Source organism: Ochotona princeps, chromosome 1, assembly GCF_030435755.1.
Source record: "Ochotona princeps isolate mOchPri1 chromosome 1, mOchPri1.hap1, whole genome shotgun sequence".
Taxonomy (NCBI): Eukaryota; Metazoa; Chordata; class Mammalia; order Lagomorpha; family Ochotonidae; genus Ochotona; species Ochotona princeps.
This window is the reverse complement of record NC_080832.1, coordinates 51,991,187-52,012,773: the sequence shown is the minus strand read 5'-3', so window position 1 is coordinate 52,012,773 and position 21,587 is coordinate 51,991,187. Positions and strand designations below refer to the sequence as shown.

The window sequence follows — 21,587 nt, the reverse complement described above, 5'->3', positions numbered from 1 at the left end:
TGATTATTTCAAAGGCAGAGTGACAGATATCTTAATCTGCTTGTTCACTTGCCAAAAGACCACATCTACCAGGCTGGACCAGGCCCCAGCCATCCCCGTTGCCCATAGGTGGCAGAAGCCGAACCATCATGCTCTACTCTGCCAGGCATATTGGTAGGGAGCTAGGTTGAGGGCACAGCAGATGGCAGCTGGAATTGGCACTCTGATGTGGGCTGCCATCATCTCAAGCATTGACTTTAGAGTCTCTGTACCACCACAGCAGCCCCAGATCAGATCACCCTGGACCAGCTGCCTGTAGCTGGAGGACCAGTCTAAAGGCCATGGTAGAATTTGCAGGATATAGTCTTATGTCTTTGACCTTGCTGGTTCTGAAAATTAAATTTCTTACTTTATTTTATAAAATACCATTTCTATCTCCAACCAGGCTTTTTCTAAGTAATCTATTTAGTTGTTTCTTAAGTTTTCTTACATTGTGGATAGAACTAGAAAACAAAGTTGAAGATACTGTTTTAATCTAATGATCATGATTTCACTCGATTGAATTTGCTAAGAAATACATGTAGTTGTTAGGTTCTTTAGCCTCACCTAAAATCCATAAAAATTTTGGTAAGAATTCCAGAGACCTTGAAGTAATGGCACTTTTAAGTTGAAGAAGAGAGAGAGAGATAGACAGACTCAATCAAGGACTACCGGTTACTAGGAGTCCAAAATGGTGCAGGCCTTTAGGGTCAATGTTCCGGTCACCCCTCATAGTCTCAGCCGCTCCACTTCTAATCCAGCTCCCTGCCAGTGGCCTGGGAAAGCAGCAAAAGATGACTGTCCAAGCGCTTGGGCCTCTGTCACTCATAGGATATCCAGATGGAATTCCAGGCTCCTGGCTTTAGCCTGTGCTGAATCTTGCAGCTGCTTCGAGAGTGAACCAGCAGATGGAAGATCTTTTTTTCTTTGTCTCCCTCTCCCTCTCTCTGTATCACATTTGCTTTTCAAATAAATAAATGCATCTTTTAAAAGAAAAGTTTATGAAAACCAATGGAATGCGATGGAGTTCAGAAAAAGAAGCCTGTGTCCACGGGTGTTTGAATTTATGGTGGTTTTTGGCGGTGCTCGACAAAGGAGGACAGTGTGGCTCACTCAACAAACTGAAGCACGACAAAAGGAGAAAGCTAGAAGACCAGCTGTCCCGTTTTATTCCCAGAATGCCATCAGTCAGGTGTGTAGCCTTCAGAAGGGAGGCTAGAGTATTTCTCTCTGGCAACTCTAAGTCTGAACAGATAATGGGGGAGAAAAATTACATACACACAGTCAAGGTTACTGATAGCCCCACTCGGATCACCCTGCTCTATCCCAGCTGCATGATGCATTTCCCAAGACCTTTCTTTCCAAAGTCTCTACAGCCAGGCTGTTTCCCAGGCCAGGGAACTCTGTGACGTTAGCAGGAGGACCCAGAGGACCCAGGCAACCCAGGCATGTGTCATCTTTCTTTACCGCTCTTTCATAGGAACTACAGTTATTAGCTTCAGAGGTGACTGACACTGAGAGAGACTTTTAGTTCAGGCAAAGGAATTTATTAGGAGAGAGAGTTTGATGGACTGTTTCCTCCTGGAAGACAGCCTGGGACCCACTTCCATGTGGACACCAAATGGCTGCCCGGTGTATGTGATACTGGAGTTACAGACTTTAGATGCAGAGGGATGGAAGAAAGTGGTAGCTCCTCAGTTTGCACATGTATGGGCCCTGGAGCAAGTGATGTGTAGTGCACATTACTCCTCTACTCACCCGTGCTAGGCTGACCTTGTCCAGTTCCTACATGGCATTCCAGACATTCCCAAGATAAAGAGTGGATCTCTCCAGCACTCACTCTCACTCTGCTTCATGCCAGCACCCTGCTCTGCCCACCTAACAGTTATTGTCTTTCTTTATTCCTGATCAATCTTATCAGTGTTTTCGAAGAAACAACTTCTTGGAGTGAGGTAGGCTGCTAGTTCAGGATCAGGAGCTTGGAAGCCACTCCCCACAACCACCTTGGTGTTCCCTCCTGCCCCCCTGTGATTCTCACCTGTCATCACCTGGAACCTGAGAGGGGGTGGTATTGCACTGTTGTTAACCACTCCTATAAAGGCTCTTGATAGGGAGGGGCTCGCTCTCTTGGTCATGTACCTCCTTCACTCTGCAGTCTTGACTCTTGACCTTCCCAGTGCTTGCTTGCTGTCTTAGGCTTCCCAAGGACAGAATGAGGACAGGTATCCCCTGAGCATGGCTCCTGTGTGTCTATTCCTCACTGTCTGTTCAGTGCTTAGGCAGGATAGTGAAGATAACATTGCTAAGATGCTTTGTATTTCTCCTCTCGGGAGTACCAGGAGAGGTGAGGCCTAACAGTAGTGGAATGTGGACAGAAAGGCAGAGAAAGGTGAATATCTGCAACTTTGTAAGTGTGCCCAGGTTATCTGTTGCATGTCTCTTAGGATAACTTACATTGCTGGGGAAGCTGGGACATAGGTCTTCAGCTTAACAGATGAACTTCAGAGTAATGAACATTTGTTATGATTGACTGGATTTCCATATGGACTTGTGATTTGCCATTTTTAGTAGACTCTGTATCACTACGCTTGGTGCATAAAGACTCCTTAATAAATAAAAAGTTTTCAAAAACTACCAGTTAGTGTGAAATCTGGCTATAAAGACTGCTATAAGTATTAATGCTAGAATGAACTTTGGCAATCATATCACTCAAATCCTTTAGTTTATAGATGAGGAAACAAGACCCAAAGTCCAAGGACCACCACCAGCATTTTCTTATAATCATGATGCTTAAATTGTGCTGTCCTTTGAGACTATTCTGTCAAAAAAACCAAATGCTAGTGATCGTTTCCTAATTTGTAGAAAAAAATTAAATAGATTTTTCTTACCTTAAAATAAAATAGCATCAATCTCCAAAGGAAAAACAATCTTTGAATTCTACACTGATGACTGAAATGGTAATCAGCAGTCCAACAGTGTTGTTACTTCAGCATTTGGATTGTTTCTACGTATGTACAATTATGGTTAGCATTTGACATAATGCATTTTTTCTATTATAAATTTTCTTAATTCCTGTGATGTTATAATACATTGTTAAGATATTGACTTTCGGGGCTCGACAGCATGGCCTAGTGGCTAAGGTCCTCGCCTTGATCCCATATGGCTGCTGGTTCTAATCCCGGCAGTTCCACTTCCTCTCTATCTCTCCTCCTCTCAGTATATCTGACTTTGTAATAAAAATAAAAAAAAATAAATCTTTAAAAAAAAAAAAAGATATTGACTTTCACATATTCTATTCTGAATACCCCTGAAAACCACTACCTTAAAATATCAAGTGTGTTTCTCAGCGTTACCAGGCAACATCTTCATAAATAAAAAAAAAATGCTTTTATCGGGGCTGGTGCTGTGGCATTGTAAGCTAAACCTCTGCCTGCACTGCCGGCATCCCATGTGCCCTTGTGGGAGACCAAGAGAGGCTTCTGGCTCTGGATCAGCTCAGCTGTGCTCTGCCCCAGGGCATTGTAGCCATCTGGGGAGTGAGCCAGTGGATGGAGGATCTCTCTCCTGTATCTAAATCTGCCTTTCAAATAAAAATAAAATAAATCTCTTTTTTAAAGATGCTTTTATCCCAGCTCTGTAATTAAATCCCTGCTTCGCTCAGTTGAAAGCCATGAGGATACTTAACCTCCTTCCCTCTGGAACATCATATATTCTTTGAGTTTTGTGATCTGAAATAAAAGTTACATTCTTAAATTGACAAAAATTGTAAATGTTCATCACATACAGCATGTTATTTTGAAGGATGTATACATTTGGAATGGTTGAGCTAATTAACATGTCTTATCATACACTAGTTTTTGAAGAGAATATTTATAATCTTTCAGTGATTTTGAAAAATATAGTACTTGGGAGCAGTCATTTGGCCTAGAGATTAAGATGCCCCTGGCTCCTACCAGAGTACCAGGGTTCAACTCCTGGCTGTGCCCCAATGCCAACTTCCCATCAGTGTAGACCCAGGGAGGCCTCGGTGACAACTCAAGTAATGGGGTTCCTTCTGCGACATGGGAGATCTGGATTGAGTTCCTGACTTCAGTCTAGGCCCAGGGTGGGCCTTTGTGGGTTAGACAGCGCTTATCTTTCTATCTTTGTCTAGCTCTCTGCTCTGCCTTTCAAATTATTTTTCCTATTTTCTTTTTTAAGAATACAGTGCTAGACATTTTGGTTAATTGTAGCCTGTGTTTTGTGCATTATCTGGAATGTGGTTCTCCTTTCCAATTGTAATTTCATTTCCTTTGACCAGCATCACCTCCACTCCCTAGCTGCTGGTAATCACCGTTCTATTCCCTGCTTCAGTTTCATCGTTTTTAGATTGCATATGTCGTGGAAGTCATGCATTATTTATCTTTCTGTACCTGGCTTACTTCACTTATAATATCTTCCAGATGTAGGTTTGCCCTTGTCACAAATGACAAGATTTGCTTTAAAACTGAATGGTACTCACTGTACTTTATGCATATCTATGTATACACACAAACACACACACGTTTTCTTTATCCATTCACCAGTTGAAGACACTTCAGTTTGATTCCATAGCTTGACTCTTGTGAATAATACTACAATGAATATGATAGTACAGTTAGCTGTTTTGCATACTAATTTCATTTCCTATGAATATATACTCAATAGTGGGATTGTGGGATCCTACAGTGGTTCTGTTTTCAATTTACTGGGAACTTCATATCGTTTTCCATAGTAACTGTACTAATTTGCATTCCCATTAACAGTATGCAAGGATTCCCTTCAAAGCCTTGCTGAAACTTAGCTTTCCTCTTTTTGATAATAGCCATTCTAAGAGACATAAAATGATGCCTCACTGTGGTTTTAATTTTAATTTTTTGGATGATTACTGAAGCTTGAACAGTTTTTAAAAAAATATCTATTATCTGTTTGTATGCCTTTTTTGAAGTATCTGTTCAGGTCCTTGGCCCATTTTATGTAGTCTTTTCTCGGAGTTGAGTTGTTTGAGTTCTTTACATACTTCGGATATAAATGTTATAATTATATATAATCAGATATGTGATTTACAAACATTTCCTCTCAAATATGTGTTTTCTATGGGGAGATTATGGTTGTAATTAACTATGGTGTTCTAATATTGTTTTGACTAAAACTGTTAAATATTCATAAGTAATTAACTTGAATATATTATACGTTCACTTATATGTATGTGAATGTTATATATTTATACATTTACTTACATATAATCAAATTTTTAAAATTACTTGCATGCAAATTTACTCTCAGATTTAATTGACTACCAAGATTTCAAAAGTATTGTTTAAAAATCAGTTTTGTATATTGTTATGTTTTGTTTTGCTTTTTGGTATTCCAAAATTGAAAACTGTATTCACAGGGACCAGAAACATCTAAGAAATATATTTTGAATAATTGGGAATATCTGAGTCCTGCTGAATAACATTCTCTGGTTTCCTCTGTTGACATTTAATGTCTTTGATCAGCTCCAGTAGCAGCCAGTAGCCAGGCAGTAAAGACAAGCCTAAAGAAGATGGACCCTCCTCTGTCCAGTCTCTCATGGCACTGAGAGATTTTGCTTCTCAGCTTAAATATTCATAAGACATAGAACATTTCCATTTTAAGATTGTTTTGGGAGTAGCACCATGTATAAAATAGACTTAACTTTAATATAGGATCTGTGTTTGTATAGAAGTTATGATTCTTTAACCCTGAGAGAATTTTTCTTTAAGCAATAGAATTAGTAGGGCAGGTATTTGGTGCAGTGGTTAAGGTGTTGACATCCCACAGCTTGCTGAGTTCTTGAAATCAAGACCATGTAAAGACTTGGGTCGTCTGGGCCCCTCGCCTTCTGTCCCAGAGGCTGATAGACAGTGCCAGTCAGCCATTGACCATCCACACTGGACCCCATACATCAACATGTTTTCACATAGATTGATCAGGTCCTGGTGAGTTTGAGTTGAAACTATATTGGAGCATGATTTCAGTAATTCTGACTTTCACATATTCAAAACTACTTTTTCTTCTTTTCCCTATAACCTTATAGTTTGGACCAGAAAATCCCTTTAGAACACAGCAAATGGCTGCCCCTAGAAACATGCTTTCTGGATATGCTGAACCAGCTCATATCAATGACTTTATGTTTGAACAGCAGAGAAGAACTTTTGCCACATATGGTAAGAGATTTAAACAGTTTCAACTACTTTAGCCTTACTAGAAGAATTGTGTGTGTGTGTGTGTGTGTCTTGTAACTTTTAGAAATTATTAATTTAGATGCCTTCAGGAAGTTTGAATACATGTAGGAATAGTTACACAACTGAGAAGATGAATGAGTATTGTTAGCTGTCATCTTAAATTCACTGATTTCTGAGTATTGAAAAGACTGTAATCTTAAACACAAAATGTCCTTTGTTATTGTGATTCGTAATGATCACTTGCTATCAAGTATCCATTATATACTACTAAAGTTGGTAAAGGAAAGAATAGTGTTAAGAGATTACATTTGTTTTTAAATCTTACTGTATGCTAGTTAATGTTGCTCTGTTTCTCAGATCCAGTCTCTGTTCATCACTAAGTGGTATCGGGAAATAGAATAAGCACAAATTCATTGTGAAAGCCTTATATTCTATGAATGGTGAGATTGTTTAAAGAGTATAGAAACTGGTTGTAAAAATTTTTGCACCAAAGTAAAATTACCTTTAAATTTCTATTTTTATAACCTCTTTAATTAATCTTATATTTTACCATAGCAAGCTTATAGTAGACTTGCAGTGTGCCAAGTCTTAGCTTAGACTCTATACCACTCAAAAGAATTCAATGACCTAGCTGGTTAAGCCACTGAATATAATGCCACCATTTCATATGGGAGCAGGTTAGCATTATGGCTGCTCCACTTCCTATTCAGATGCCTGCTATGCCCCTAGAAAAAAAGTAACAGGAGGTGCCTAAAGTACTTGAGCCTCTTTAACTTAATGGAAGACCTGAATGAAGCTCTTAGCTCCTGGCTTAGGCTTGGACCAGGCCGTTGCTGCCAACTGGGATGTGCACCAGCAGATGGAAGATCTGTCTCTTGTATCTGTCTATCTTTTGTCTTTCTCTCTCCTCTTGACTCCCTCCCTTTCTCCTTCTGTTTCTCCCTCTCTCTAAAACTCTGCCTTTCATTTAAAATAAGTAAATCTTTAAAGAAAGAAGTTCAGGGCCCAGCGTAGTTGCAAAAAAGCCAAAGTCCTCACCTTGCATGCACCAAGATTTAACATGGGCACTGGTTCTCATCCTGGTGACCCTGGTTCCCATGCAGCTCCCTGCTGTGGCCTGGGAAAGCAGTGGAGGATGGCCCAAAGCCTTGAGACTCTGCACCTGTTTGGGAAACCCGGACAAGGATTTGGACTCCTGGCTTAGGATTGGCTCAGCTTCTGACATCGCAGCTACTTGGAGAGTGAATCAGCAGACAGAAGAACTTCTCTGTGTCTCGTCTCAGTATATCTGACTTTTCAATAAAAATAAAATAAAACAAAAAAGAAGAAAGAAGTTAAGTAATAATTCTAGTCAAATAAAATAGTTACAAATGCATTGTACCCATTGCTTATATAAGAGATCCCACAAAAATCTGAACTGTTGAACCCTAGAACATCATGAATTTATTGTATTCTAACCTTTGGTAAAATAGATCTTTAAAGACTTTGCTTGCTTTCTTCAAAGCTTTATAAGGGCCTTAAGCAACAACATGAAGTTTTACATCTTCTTTAAAACAAAGCCCCAACAGTTTTTACTGATAATTACTTTTTTTTGTCTTAGACTACCTTTTAGCAAGGACACGCATCTGAAACTATCCAGTTGTTTCAGGCTTGGTTTAGAGGCTTAGCAGGCTGATCCTCTACTTTCAAGCACTGTATCCCATATGGGTCCCAGCTGCTCCACATCCCATCCAGCTCCTTGCTTGTGGCCTTGGAAAGCAATAGAGGAAAGCCCAAAGCCTTGGGACCCTGCATTGATGTGGGAAACTTGGAAGAACTTCCTGGCTCGGTCACTTGGGGAGTGAATCAGTGGACAGAAGGTCTTCCTGTCTGTCTCTCCTCCTCTCTGTATAGCTGACTTTGCCCAAAAATAAATAAATAAATAAATAAACAAAAAACTGAAAGCAGTTTGTTTAAATAAGTGAATTAACCTCAGCTTTAACATTCCTTTTTCTCAATCACCAAGTGTTTAGCAAGTATAACTTTTTTATTTTATTTTGTTAAATTTATTTATTTTTATCGGAAAGGCAGATCATATTTACTGAGAGAAGGAGAGACAAAGATCTTCCATCTATTTATTCACTCCCCAAATGGATGTAGCAGCTAGAACCAAGCCAATCTGAAGCCAGGAGCTTCTTCTGGGTTATCCATGTGAGTTCAGCAGCCCAAGGACCTGGACTGCTTTTCCCAAGCCACAAACAGGGAGCTGGATCAGAGGTGGAGTGGCCTGGGCACTACTGGTGGCCATATGGGATACTGGTGGTTGACGGTGGAAGATTAGCTAGTTGAGCCGTCACACCGACCCTACCTTCTGTATTTTTGAGTATTATATTTTTCTCATAGAAAGTTCCTACCTCATTTCAGATTGTGATTTCCATGCCAACTTGCTGTCTACTTGTCTCGTTTTTTGTTTCATATAGAAAATGTTTTCTCATTGGCAAAGTACCAGGGAGCAAGCCTTTTGTGCTAGTGTTAGCTGTGAGAAATAAATGACATGGCATATGAAGTCAGTTCATCACTCTGAGATATAACTTTGTGGTTGTGGAACAAACTGATCTTTTTTTCTTCCCATTTTAAAATGTAGTATTGTTATAATCTCAGCAGATTACTTCTGGAAAATTCATATGGTATAAAACCTTTAGCTTATCATAGAGTCTACCTGTAGATAAGAAGTTGAGATAGTCTTACCTACCATGTCATCTCATTCACTTATCCTGCAGTGTTGTGCTTGGCTTTCATTCCTGGTGTGTCTGCGGACCTCTCTGTCATACCTTTCAAAATATCGTAGTAAATATTTTTCTATATAACATTTCAAGGTCTTTAAGATATTTTCTAAAAATTAATCTCCAAAAATAGGTCAAAGAATGTATCCTAAAATTTTTATTATATATTACCAAATTGCTTTCTAAAATTTTTCCCTGGCTTCTTTTGCCACCATCATGTATAAAAGTTCTCTTTATTTTTATTCAAGATGATTATGATTGTTTTTCCTTTTATTGATTCTGAAACAGTGAGCTCTATTTCAATCATGGTTTTTTTGACTACTGGAAAGTTTGAAAGTCCATATAGTTGAGAGCATTACTTTGCAGATCATTTATAGTCTCCTTTCTTTTGCTTCTTGGAATATTAGAATTAGCAATCTTAAGGTTTTAATAATTAAATTGTTATCACAATCATTTCAAGTGAAAGTACCATAAAGGGAAAAAACAGGCATTACACCATCAAAAAGATAAAAATGAAAAAATACGCTTTGGAAATGTAGGTAAAAAATATTTAAGAACTGAAAAGCACATTAATTTACTTGAAATATAGGATAATAAAAAACTAATTAGGCTGAAATTCTCTAGTGCTTGAGTTGGGCCTGGTTTCATCCTTGGCTGATGTGTAGTAAGGTTCATGGCTAAATATTTAACTTCTGTTATTTGTATAAAGAAAATAGTCACTAGGGGTGGAAGGTAGCAGTGGGTTAGTGGCAGCAAGACTTTTCCCTATAAGGAAAGGAGAAACCAGACAGCAGTCAGATGAGTCTGGGCCACATGCTAGCCCAGAGGCAGAAAGGACCAGGGAATATCCCTTCCTCTGCCTCCTTCGCCATCTCTTGTGCGTGTCAAACCTGGTCCTGTGTATACACATCATTTCCCTTCAGGAGGAGCCAGGAGCCTCTTCAGGGTCTCTCACGCAGGTGCAGGATCCCAGGGCTTTGGGCCATCCTCGACTGCTTTTCCCACTCCACAGGCAGGGAGCTTGTTGTGGAGAGGGGCCGCCAGGATACAAACTGGCGCCTGAATGGGATCCTGGCATGTACAAAGCTTTAGCCACTAGGCTACCAGGTCTCCCACGCATGCACAGGGTCCCAAGGCTTTACACCATCCTCGACTGCTTTCCCAGGCCACAAGCAGGGAGCTGGATGGGAAGTGGAGCTGCCAGGACATAAACCAGTGCCCATGTATGATGCCAGCAGTTGCAAATGGAGGGTTAGATAATTGAGCCAACATGCCAGGCCCTGAAGTAGGAATTTTTAATTTAGGGTTTGTTGGTCTGAATTTATAAGAACTTTATTAAAAATCTCAACCAAAAAGTTCATGTGCAGAACACTGTTCTGTAGTCAAAGAAGTGAAAGATAAAAACTCATGAGATTTGTACCTATGATTTCAGATTCTGTCTCAAAACTGCTTTTCTGTCACCAAGCCATCGCCTCTAAGAACAGATTTTAATTATGGGGGAAAAAGATATGCAAATGAGCTAATAGCTCATAGGTGGTTAGTTTAGTACGTCTCAGGGGTGAGTTGAGCACTTATATCTTCAGCTTGTTTGAAAAGTATGTTTCATGACAAATCATTTTTTGATCCACAGGGGAAGAATCTTTAATCTTTGGCTGAAAAATAAAAAGGCCGAATACATCCACTGGGATGTACCCTTTAAAAATATAGGCTGGTACTTTTTATTATTTAGTTAATTGTTCATATGAGCTGTGGGCCACAAACTGATTAGTGTTGGAGCTTTCATGAATATTAAAACTGATTATACCAGACATTTATTATACTAGCATGCTCACTTAAAGAGAAACTGCTTTGAGTTAATTGAGGTTGACTTTAAGTTCCTACAGACCATTTGAGGTAGTCAGCATTTTATCACTGTAATGAGTACCTGAGAAAAGCTATCTATGAAAAGAGGTTTATTTAAGCTAAGCTCATGGTTGTGTAGGTTCACAGCTGGATGTAGGGCAGCTCCCTGTCTGACATCTAAGATGATTGGTGGAGCAAGCAAAAGGTAGGATAGCATTGTGAGACAGAAAGCCAAATGCAGCTGGACCAACCCTGGCTTTACACCAACGCTTGGAACAGTGACCTTCTGGGAACACAGCCCCAATGACCTCCTGCCAAACCCTTCTCCTGAGATCTTTATGTGGCTCCACTCTCACCATGGGGGCCACACCTTGAACCCATCAGTCTTTGGGGGACATCAGAGCAAATAACAAAACTAGCAGCACTAAGGACTTTATTTCTGTGGAGCTACATACTGTGCAGCTGGTTGTAAGATTGAGTTCAGGTGCTGTCAAATAGCCTTACGTACCTCATTTACAAACAAATAGACTTATGAAGTACATTATTTAAGATTGAGAAGGAAAACTCCATGTTGAGAATGGCATTTTCTTTTTTCTTTTTTTTTCTTTTTAATTTATTTTTCTTGGAAAGGCAAACTAACAGAGAGGAGGAGAGATCATTAAAGATCTTCCATTCACTGGTTCATTCCCCAAGTGGCCACAGTGACCAGAGCTGAGCTGATCCGAAGCCAGGAGCTTCTTCTGCGTCTCCCACACGGTTGCAGGGTCCCAAGGCTTTGGGCTATTCTTCACCGCTTTCCCAGACCACAAGCAAGGAGCTGGGAGGGAAATGGAGCACCCAGGACACAAACTGGCCACACATGTGTTATCCCAGTGTGTGTAAGGCAAGGATTTAGCTACCAGGCTATCACGTTGGGCTGAGAATGGCATTTTGTAATTCTTTTAACCTTATTTATTTAGTTTACATACATAATCTGATCAAGTTAACCCTCAAATATCCATTGCCCAAAATAAAAAGGAAATAGTTTCAAAACGTGTAAGGTGTTCTAAGGCTCTCAGATGACTTATTTGTTGTCTTGGTCAGATAGATTCTTGGTAGTGTAATGTCAAAATGGCAGCTTCATCCTATAAGGTAACTTCTTGTTCTGCTGAGTCATTCATAGTCCAGCCTAAGATTTGGATTCTTTGTCTTACATAGAAACAGAGTCCAGAAAAGAAGGATTAGTCCAAGTTAAAAATTCCATCTGGGAAGGAAAATGTGAAATGAGTGTTCTTAAAATGAGTCGTAAATGGCAAAGTGAATTTCATAATTTGCACACTTTTCCTATCAGGTTATGCATTGGACCCTTCATTAGATAACCATCAAGTGTCTGCCAAGTATATCGGTTCTGTAGAAGAAGCTGAAAAAAATCAAGGTAACTCATTTGAAATATTTAATATGAAACACTTACAATCCTGTAAGTAGTATTTCATAGCAATAATAGGAAAACCTAGTTAGCGCTTGAATTATTTGACAGAGGCCGGAGAGAGAGAACATGATCCCCTGCTGAGGTTCACTCCCCAAATGCCCACCATGCAGGACATGGGCAAGCCGTGGTCCGCATGGCTAGCACAGACAGCCGTCAGCATTACCTCCCAGGGCCTGTGTTAAGAGGAGGCTTGAGTCAGGCGCCAGAGCTGAGTGTTGAACCAAGTATTCCAGTGTGGAATGCAGGGATCCTAACCAGCATCTTAACTAGTAGACTAAATGCCCACATCTTGTTATTGTTGTTCTTTTTTAGTTGAGACAATAGAGTTTAGAACAATGTAGTTTGTACATAGTCTAAAGCTTACTTTTGACACTTAATACCTATGCAACCTAATAATGAAAATGTTGGTGTTACCTACAAAAGTGTATCAAGGAAAATAATAATAGCAGTAATGAATTTAAAAAGAAACACGCATAACACACAAAAAAGTAAGAAAATAGTGATATGTATCTTTTTTGACTGTTTTGTGTGCTCACCATTGTGCCAGCCCTTTAGAAGTCATCCAATAATCATAGTTAATGTATGGTAAAATTTCACAGCTGACTTCTCAACACCATTGTCAAGCTACATCTTAACCTAATTGAAAATTGTCATTGTGCTTCTCCTTGAAGATTCTCTTTGAAGAACTGCTTTGAAAACTGCGTTTAAATATGAGATGTAAAAAGAAGCTTATGTTTTTAGTCATTTTGGCCTACTATAACAAGATAAAGCACTATGGTGTAAATGCTAACTTGTCACGTAAAATCCATAAAATGCTATCTTAGAAAAATGCAGCAATATCACAGAACCCTTACAACTTCATGCTAGTAGACCCTGGCATCCTCAACCTACCTTCTGGGTCTGATCTAGATTATTGTTAGAACAGGATTTAAACAAGCTTTTGTTACAACACGTAGCCTAAAGGAGACTGATTTCAATTATATAGTTATACTTTTTTTTAAGCTAAGCCACTGGAAATCATGTTCATATGTAGCTGATTTTTAGTTAATTTTTAACTGTGCCTCTTAGAAACCTTTGTTTTTACCTATTTTAATGACTCACAGCATACCTTCTCCTACTAACCACATCATAATCTCAGCCAGAAACATCCACCTTGCTGGTTTCTATTTAACTATTACAATTGATGATGTTAGAGGTCAAGTTTAAATTAAAATCAGTTGGAACAAATACCAGATTCCTATGAAAGCTTTTTAAATTTATGTTGTTCCTTTCCTAGTGAGGTATAATTTAGTTTTTAAATGATAAATTACAGTTTATTCTTGCTTTCAAAGGTAGCTTTATCACTGCTTAGCAATGTTGAGTTTCTGGATTTCTTTCAAAAAGTGGCAAAAATCCACTGATACAGTTTTTGGATTCATTAAAATGTATGTGTACCATTATAGAATAACATATCTTTTCATTAAGTTTATTAGGACTTGTGCAGTGATGGAAAGCTTGTCTTCTCAGAAGGGGAGTCTCTTTTTTTTTCTTTCTTTTTTTTTTTTCTTTGTAGCCTGAGCTGGACTTTGTGGCCGAATTGGGTAGATTTTGTTTGTTTTTATGTTTTAAGTAAATCTTTGGTCACTTGAAGACCACTTTTATTTTTTAACCATATAAAATATATATGCTGATGTTTTTCTAGAAATATACCCACTTGTGCTGTTTTGTTGTCAATGTAGGTTTAACTGTATTTGAAACTGGTCAGAAGAAAACAGAAAAAAGGAAAAAGTTCAAAGAAAACGATGCATCTAATATTGATGGTTTCCTGGGACCATGGGCGAAATATGTGGATGAAAAAGATGTTGCCAAACCCTCAGAGGTAAGCTTTTATATGTTTCTTTGTCAAATAAGCTCTATGCTGTGTCCCTTTGAAGGGTATCTATCTACATTAATAAACTTGATATTTCTGTGGAGAACCAAATGACTCATCAGAATTTCTACCCTGATATGATAGGCTGAGAAAACACAGCAACATTCTTCATTTTCCTTTGGGATCTTATTTACCTTCTCTGATTTATTTTCTTTGGGACTATAGAACATTAAAATAGAATATAATACCTTGGTAATGCTCTTTAGCTTCCAGACATTCAGGTAGTAACAGAAGAAACAGTCTTTCTCTTAGACTGAAATTGACAGTGAGTTTATTTGCTAATTAAATTTTTGGCAAGTTGTAACTATACATATATATATTTTTAAATTTTTTATTTGAAAGGCAGAGTTACAGAGAAAAAGAGATTTTCCATCCATTGGTTCACTCCCCAAATGGCCACAATGACCAGAATCTGCACCTGTCTGCAGCCAGGAGCCCAAAAGGTTCTTCCAGGTCTCCCATGTGGATGCAGGAGCCCAAGCACTTGAGCCAACCTCTACTGCTTTCCCAGTGCTTGAGCAGGAAGCTGGAGTGGAAGTGAAACATCCGGGACACAATCTAGTAGCCATTTGGAATGCTGGCATTGCAGGGAGAGCCTTATTTACTGCACCACAGCATAGGTCCCTATGTCCCCAGCTCTGCTCTGGCCATTGTGAGCATGTGGAGAATTAACAATGGATGGAAAATCTCTCTCTCTATCTATCTCTTCTGTTTACCAACTCTGCTTTTCAAATAAAAATAGTAAATCTTTACAGAAAAGAAAAATAATACTTCCTAGTTTATAAAATCAAATTACAGAGGTTCCCCCTTCCTTTCCCACCTATGTAATCAACACACTCTGAGCAAGCTGTCCTTCCTTCTGTGTCCCAGGAATGCAGCCTGGACGAGAGGAAGAGAATTCTAGTCTCTTGAGGCTAGCAGTCTAGCTGTGACTTACAGCTGTATGCCTTGATATGCCTGTGCTGCTTTATATGCTTTATATGCTTTATAAGTCATTGTTTGACATATTATATAGATTTAATACATAATACCCATGTTTGCATTTTCTCAAAAAAAAAAAATTAGTTCTGTCACAAACTTTCAGACTGGCTATGGAAAAGCCACTTACTGAAAAGAACAGCACTGAGTGCTAAAATTCAGTTTCCTTTCTGGTACTAGATTTTTTACTTGCCTGGTTCTTCCATTTGGATCATTAGCATAATGTATTGTTTATTTCCAGAAGGTTCTGGTATCCTTTTCTGCATGTTTAACTCCACTTGTAAATGGTAGCAGAGGCCAGCAACATCTGCTTGTAGAACGCTTGAGCTTGTTGCCCCGGGAGATACACTTGCGGTATTACTTCACCCAACTGTGGAACTCATTATTAAGAATTTATAACCAACTTCAGGCATGATAGAGTTCTCAGACAATCATGTTACAGTTCACTCCTTAATTACCTTAGGAAGAGCAGAAGGAGTTGGATGAAATCACAGCAAAGAGGCAGAAGAAAGGCAAGCAGGAAGATGAGAAACCCGGGGAGGAGAAGACAATCTTGCACGGTAATGTGTTTCCCCTTTCTCCGTTTTCATTGAGGTTTTCATGTTTATCCTGTTCTCTGTTCATGTATCAGCTGCCCTTGCTGTCAGCTGCTGTAACATCATTAGACTAACAATAATTGTGTCAGACAGTTTACATCCCATAGATATTAGAGCAGTCTACCGTGTATACAAAAGGAGAGAAAATGTCCTGAGTAGTGATAGCCAAAGATAATTGTGGGAGCTATTAATGTATTCTAAAAAATGGTTGATAAAGAAGAATTTGAATAATATGCAGTCTGCTCCTTCCTAAGATAAAATTGTCTCTTTTTGGTGTATTAACAGTGACCCAATCATAGAAGTTGTTTTTAACACAAGCCAAATATTCAAGTGTCTTCTTAGTTCTTAGCTGTTACTAAAGTATAAGAATAGATTTAGGAGCTGGATTTGGCACAGTGGTTAACAATGCTTGGTAGGCCAGCACTTTGGCATGACAAGTTAAGCTCCCACCTGCAGTGCCAGGATCCCACAGGGGGAGCCAGTTGGAGACGTGACTGCTCTACTTCTGATCCAGCTCCCTGCTAATGTACCTAGGAAAGCAGCGGAAAATGATGAGAGTGCTTGAGTCTTTACACCCATGTAGGACACCCAGAAGAAGCTCCTCCTGGCTTTAGCCTGGCCCAGCTGAAAGTAAAATAAATCTTATTTTTAAAAAAGGTGCTGCTCAGTACAGCCAAAAGCCAGATCAGAATGCCTGGGATTAAATCCTGGCTTTGCGCCTGATTGCAGCTTCTTAGTAACATATACCCTGGAAGGCAGCAGGTGATGGCTCAGTGATTCAGTCCCTGCCACCTGCGTGGGAGACCCAGAAAGAGTTCCGGGCTCCTGGTTTTCACCTAGCCTGTTCCAGCTGTTGTGGCCATTTGGAGAAGTGAAGCAGCAGTTCGGGGGTGGGGAGGGAGTGTATTTTACATCTTCCCAGTATAATAATAATAAAATTAAAAATTTTTAAAGGTGGTTTTTCATGCAAACAGATTAGCAGTTAGTGCATTTATGCTTATTTTGGGTTGTGGAAGGAAATGCATATTAACCAAAATAAGTTCTAAATATTCTAGACTGTTCTTGTTTGTTAATGACTGGTTATGTTTTGGAAATTATGTAGTTATCTGAAACTGTAAAGACTAGTGTAGCACTGATAATGTTGATTATTAAGATATTATACAGTGTCAAATATTTACGATTGATGAGGCTAAATTTGGTTTTGCAAGCTCTAGTTTTATTCTGAGGAATTTCCAGTGCTGTGGTGTTTATAACCACAACAGGAACAGCCAACCTTTATTGAGTATTTACTCTGCCATGCATGCTGCTAAGTGCTTAACTATACTGCCATTGAGTTCCTACAAATGACTATTGTAAACCTTGTGGTGAAAATAGGAAGAGGAATAAAAGGAACCAGAATAAGAAAGAGGGAGAAAGAAGGGAGAACGATTGCTGTTGTTTTTGTTTTAACTCCCTTCTTACCCTGTTTGGCTTCTGATTCTTTATCTTTTCTTCTTATGGTATAATTATACTACAGTGAAGTTTTTGAATTTTTTAATCATTAAAATGTGTAACTGAGTAGAAGTAGTATAGCTCAGATCTAAAGGTCTGATACTTGCTGGGTACTTAGGAATTCAAAAATGCTACCCATCCTTGTAATGGTAGTAGTGGTTTCAGGTCGAAGGATTGGCTATCTCTTGATGTTAACATCACCAGAGTAATATTACCTAAATCCCAATATGCACAGTACCGCTGTGCATTCAATATCTGTTACCATTTTGAGAGTTTCGGTATCAAGGCTCTGGCTTGTCTTTGTTCACACGTTATCCTTTGCCCTCTGGTTTTAGTTAAGGAAATGTACGACTATCAAGGCAGGTCCTATCTTCACATACCTCAGGATGTTGGTGTAAATCTGCGGTCGAGTGTGCCACCTGAGAAGTGTTATCTTCCAAAGAAGCAGATTCATGTATGGTCTGGACACACAAAGGTAGGCGGGTTGGTTACTTGGTTGCTGTCATATCACCAGAGTGACATTTATGTTAAATTTCAGCTATTGGTATGGAAAATTCTGGTGAAAATGCAGGCAAGTTAAGACAGAGTGGAGAAATCAATCTGCATTAAGCTGTGGGAGTACGCACGCATCATAGTCACAAGGAACTAACTGTTCTTCAGGGCCATCTGTCTTGGCCATGATGGAAGCATTCGTGATGTGATTTCCTGCCCAATTTACATTAGCCCAGTCCTTTCTGCACTATTACTTACTCTACTGTCTGTTGGGCAGCAAGTCAGTGGGTAATGCACCGATACTAGCACCAAGTCTGCTACTTAGCTTCATTCAGTTTGCATTAACTCTTGGAGTAGTCACATTCCACAGATGTTCTCCCCAGTGTGTAAACTATGGTGTGTGCAAGAGACAGCATACAGGAAAACTTTGCATGTTGATATTCTGCATCTGCACTATCAAAACTGACCATTTCCAGTTCTTTGCAAAGAACAAAGGGACTAAGCAAACAAAGGCAAAGTAGGGGAGAGGGGATTAACAGTTTGTTTGACTCAGAATTCCATTGGGTAAGGAAGCCAATGTGAAAGGTTGAAAAAAGAAAATCTTGTGAAGCTTAGTGTCAAGAAGGCCTACTGTGGGAATACTAATGAGTGCTATTCTGGGGCGTGCATGGTTTTTGAATAGCAACTTACAGTGTTTCATCTGTACTGTCTTGTTTGTTTCATTTTCGCTGATGTTTAGAATGTTTCTGATAACTGTAACACCTTTTTAATAGGGCGTCAGTGCAGTCAGATTGTTTCCTCTCTCCGGCCATTTGTTGTTGTCTTGCTCCATGGACTGTAAAATTAAGGTGAGCTTTCTGTAGCAATAAGAGTGCCATAAATCTAGCAGATTGGTTAAGATCTGTTTGCTTAATTAGAAATAAATTTGGGTTTGTTAGGCAATTAGAGACTAATTATTTTCTTGTAGGCCTAATGAATATTGCAATTTATGAATGGATTCCAAACACATACATTCAAATATGGCTATGTGGTCCAATTGGCTCTTTCCATTCTAAAGCTAAGACTACTGATTAGGTGGTAACCCAGACCCTTTGGGGTTAGGCATATGAATATTTAATCCCTGATATTGCATTTTTAATAGAGGTTTGGGATTTGTAACAGTTTATTTGTCCCTCAGAACCTTCTGAGGTAGCGAGGCCATGTGATAGAAAGCCCATTTTTAAAGAATATGCAATGTAGTTCATTTTTTTTCTTCTGCTTGCCAATAGACATCGAGTAGCAGAAATGCCCCAGGACCTTCTCCTGTTTTGTTTGGTCCTGGGAAGCCCCTGACTCGGGTCCTGGTCAGCTGCAGAGTGTGTAGTAGGCACAGTCGGTGGCCAGTGGCTGTCAGCTTGGGTATGACAAAAGCTGTGAGGAGCATCTGGAATTGCTAAGACTGATTCTTACCTGTTTTGTGCTATCTAAGTCTAGATCATTATGATAGTTCAGTAAATACCAATACTGTGGTGCTCTTGGGGCTTGAGAAGTTGAATCATTAAAGTTTTATCTTTTATAAATAATTGATATATATTAACAATATATAAAAACAGCTTTTGTTGAACACGACCATTTAGGCAACTGTCTCTAATCCTTTAAATCAGAATTTGAAGTAAAAAGTTATTTCCTTTTACTTTATACTGTTGAAATATGGTCTTCTCTTTGACTAGCTAAAAACACATCAAATTCAAGTTTAGTTCATTTCTGTAAAGATTTATTAAATACACATTATATATGAGCTGAGAATAAAAATATTATTAAGGCACTGCCCCTGCTCTTAGGGTTCATTATGATGTTTATGGTCATTATAAGGGCAGATGGATGTTATTCTGATTTCAAAGAAGGAATATACCTCAGTGGGAGCCTTAATGAAGTAAAAGGGACATAAATGAAGTGTATTTGAAGTAAGGGAATGGAATGAATCAGCACAACGTATGCTGGAAACTAACACTTACGTGGGTGTTGGAGTGTAAAATCAGGCAGAAAATGATTACTACAGTCCCCAGACGGGACCGGATCTCAGAGGTCCTTGCCCAGCTTGTTACTGGAATGGAGATGATCTTGTTGATGCTGAGTGCCCAGGAAATGCTTTCTATTTTTAGAGAGCAAAATTTTTATTGTTATTAAGGACTGGATTGGAGGCTGGCAAGAATTGTGCTGATATCCCACTCCCGACAATTTACCAAAAAAAAAAAAAAAAAAAAAAATTGTGCTAGTTTTGAAGCTATTGTGTTCATTCACTGTAGGTACAATGAGAATTGCAAACCTCTTATTTCCATCTAGATCATTATTTTAATGCAACTTTTATGTGTTCCTTCAGAAAAAGTCAGACTTTCAGTATCAAAATGTAATGTGTTGCAGTAACTTTACATCATGCAAACATATACATAGAAAATAATAAGAGTATGAAAATCACCTGAATTCGCTCCATTCATGGTTAAGTCCTTTTGATACATGGATATGAATATCTTTGCATCATTTGGAAATGAAGCTCTTTTAAATTCTTTCAGTTTAGAGCGAGCTGTGTGTGTGTATGTGTGTTCCAAACAGTACAGTACAAACTGATAGTGCCACGTAGTATTTAATGATTAAATCCCTGTGCTCACACAGACTGATGCACACACATAGCCAGTGTTTGACTGTTGCTACTGACTGAAAAACCTGTACTAAATTTAACATTTCCTTGTGTATGTGTGTGTTTTGTTTCTTTTCTTCCCCAGCTGTGGGAGGTTTATGGAGACCGCCGCTGTCTGCGAACATTTATTGGTAATATTTTTCTCTCTCCACGTATAAATCTTTGGGGGAAAGCTTGTTAGAAGTATAATAACACCATTGTCAGTAATTGGCTACACTCATGTAAAGGAAAGTCCTCACGGATTGTAGTTGAGTCTGAAAGGAGAACTAAGCTTCCCCACATAGACAAAGAGAAGTGGGAAGTAAAAAGCAGAAGCCTGTCGGGTGGCTTTAGGATGGGCAGAGGCAAAAATGGAAAAAGCCGTTGTGGAGACCAGAATATGAAGGGCCTTGCTTGTCTAACAGTAATCAGGAGTTGAGGCTCGATCCTAGAAGCACTGACAAGCCATTCAACATCCCCCCTACAGGAAACTGACTTGACTTGGTGTTTGCAAAGATCACATGGTAGTAGGGAGGCTCTCTGGTAGGGCAAGCCTGTAGGAAGGAAAATGAATTCATTAAGCAGCCCCAATATTCCAGTGGCCATAACAGCAGGGATAGAGAAGAAAGCAACTACTAAGGGTTAAAGTCAATGGGATGAATAAATAGGGACTGTGAGTGAGAGGAGTGTGGTAGAAATCTAGGGTGACACCCAGGTGACTAGCTGTACAATGACACAATCCACCGAAAGGGAACCTGCTCTTTCGTTACAGGAATTGGAATTGCCTTTGGAATACGCAGGTGAGAATGTCCAGTAAGCAGTTAGATAGGCAGATGTTGGTCCTCAAAGAGAGGCTGATTACTGGCAGCGGAAGTCAAGAAGCGTAAGTCTAAGAGAACACCTGGAAGAGAGGTGGTGGCCAAGGGGAGGGCTGCTTTGCCACATGTAGCCTTTGTGAGAAATATGCCGTCTGTCCAATTCCATGTGAAGGCTCCTTACACACTGCAAGCTTCAGCTGTACCACATTCAGATACTGCGTGGGTTTCAGTGTTTTTAGATTAGTGTAGGAGATTTTTCTGAGTGCTGTGTTATGATTACGGGGCTGCAATGCATAAAACAAAACCTGCCCAAGGTGCCACAGCAGCCTAGGG

General features: G+C 39.3%; 1 protein-coding gene across 3 annotated transcripts in view; it reads left to right on the top strand.

The window, feature by feature from the left end:
• CDC40 (cell division cycle 40) overlaps positions 1-21,587 on the top strand; it is a 49,309-nt gene that overhangs the window by 15,010 nt on the left and 12,712 nt on the right. For all 3 annotated transcript variants that reach the window (XM_058659173.1, XM_058659103.1, XM_058659137.1), the window contains 7 exons: positions 6,098-6,227; positions 12,180-12,263; positions 14,036-14,175; positions 15,668-15,764; positions 17,627-17,766; positions 18,557-18,631; positions 20,543-20,588. In XM_058659173.1, the coding sequence (XP_058515156.1) occupies positions 6,098-6,227; positions 12,180-12,263; positions 14,036-14,175; positions 15,668-15,764; positions 17,627-17,766; positions 18,557-18,631; positions 20,543-20,588 (712 nt within the window). The remainder of the gene's footprint in view (positions 1-6,097; positions 6,228-12,179; positions 12,264-14,035; positions 14,176-15,667; positions 15,765-17,626; positions 17,767-18,556; positions 18,632-20,542; positions 20,589-21,587) is intronic.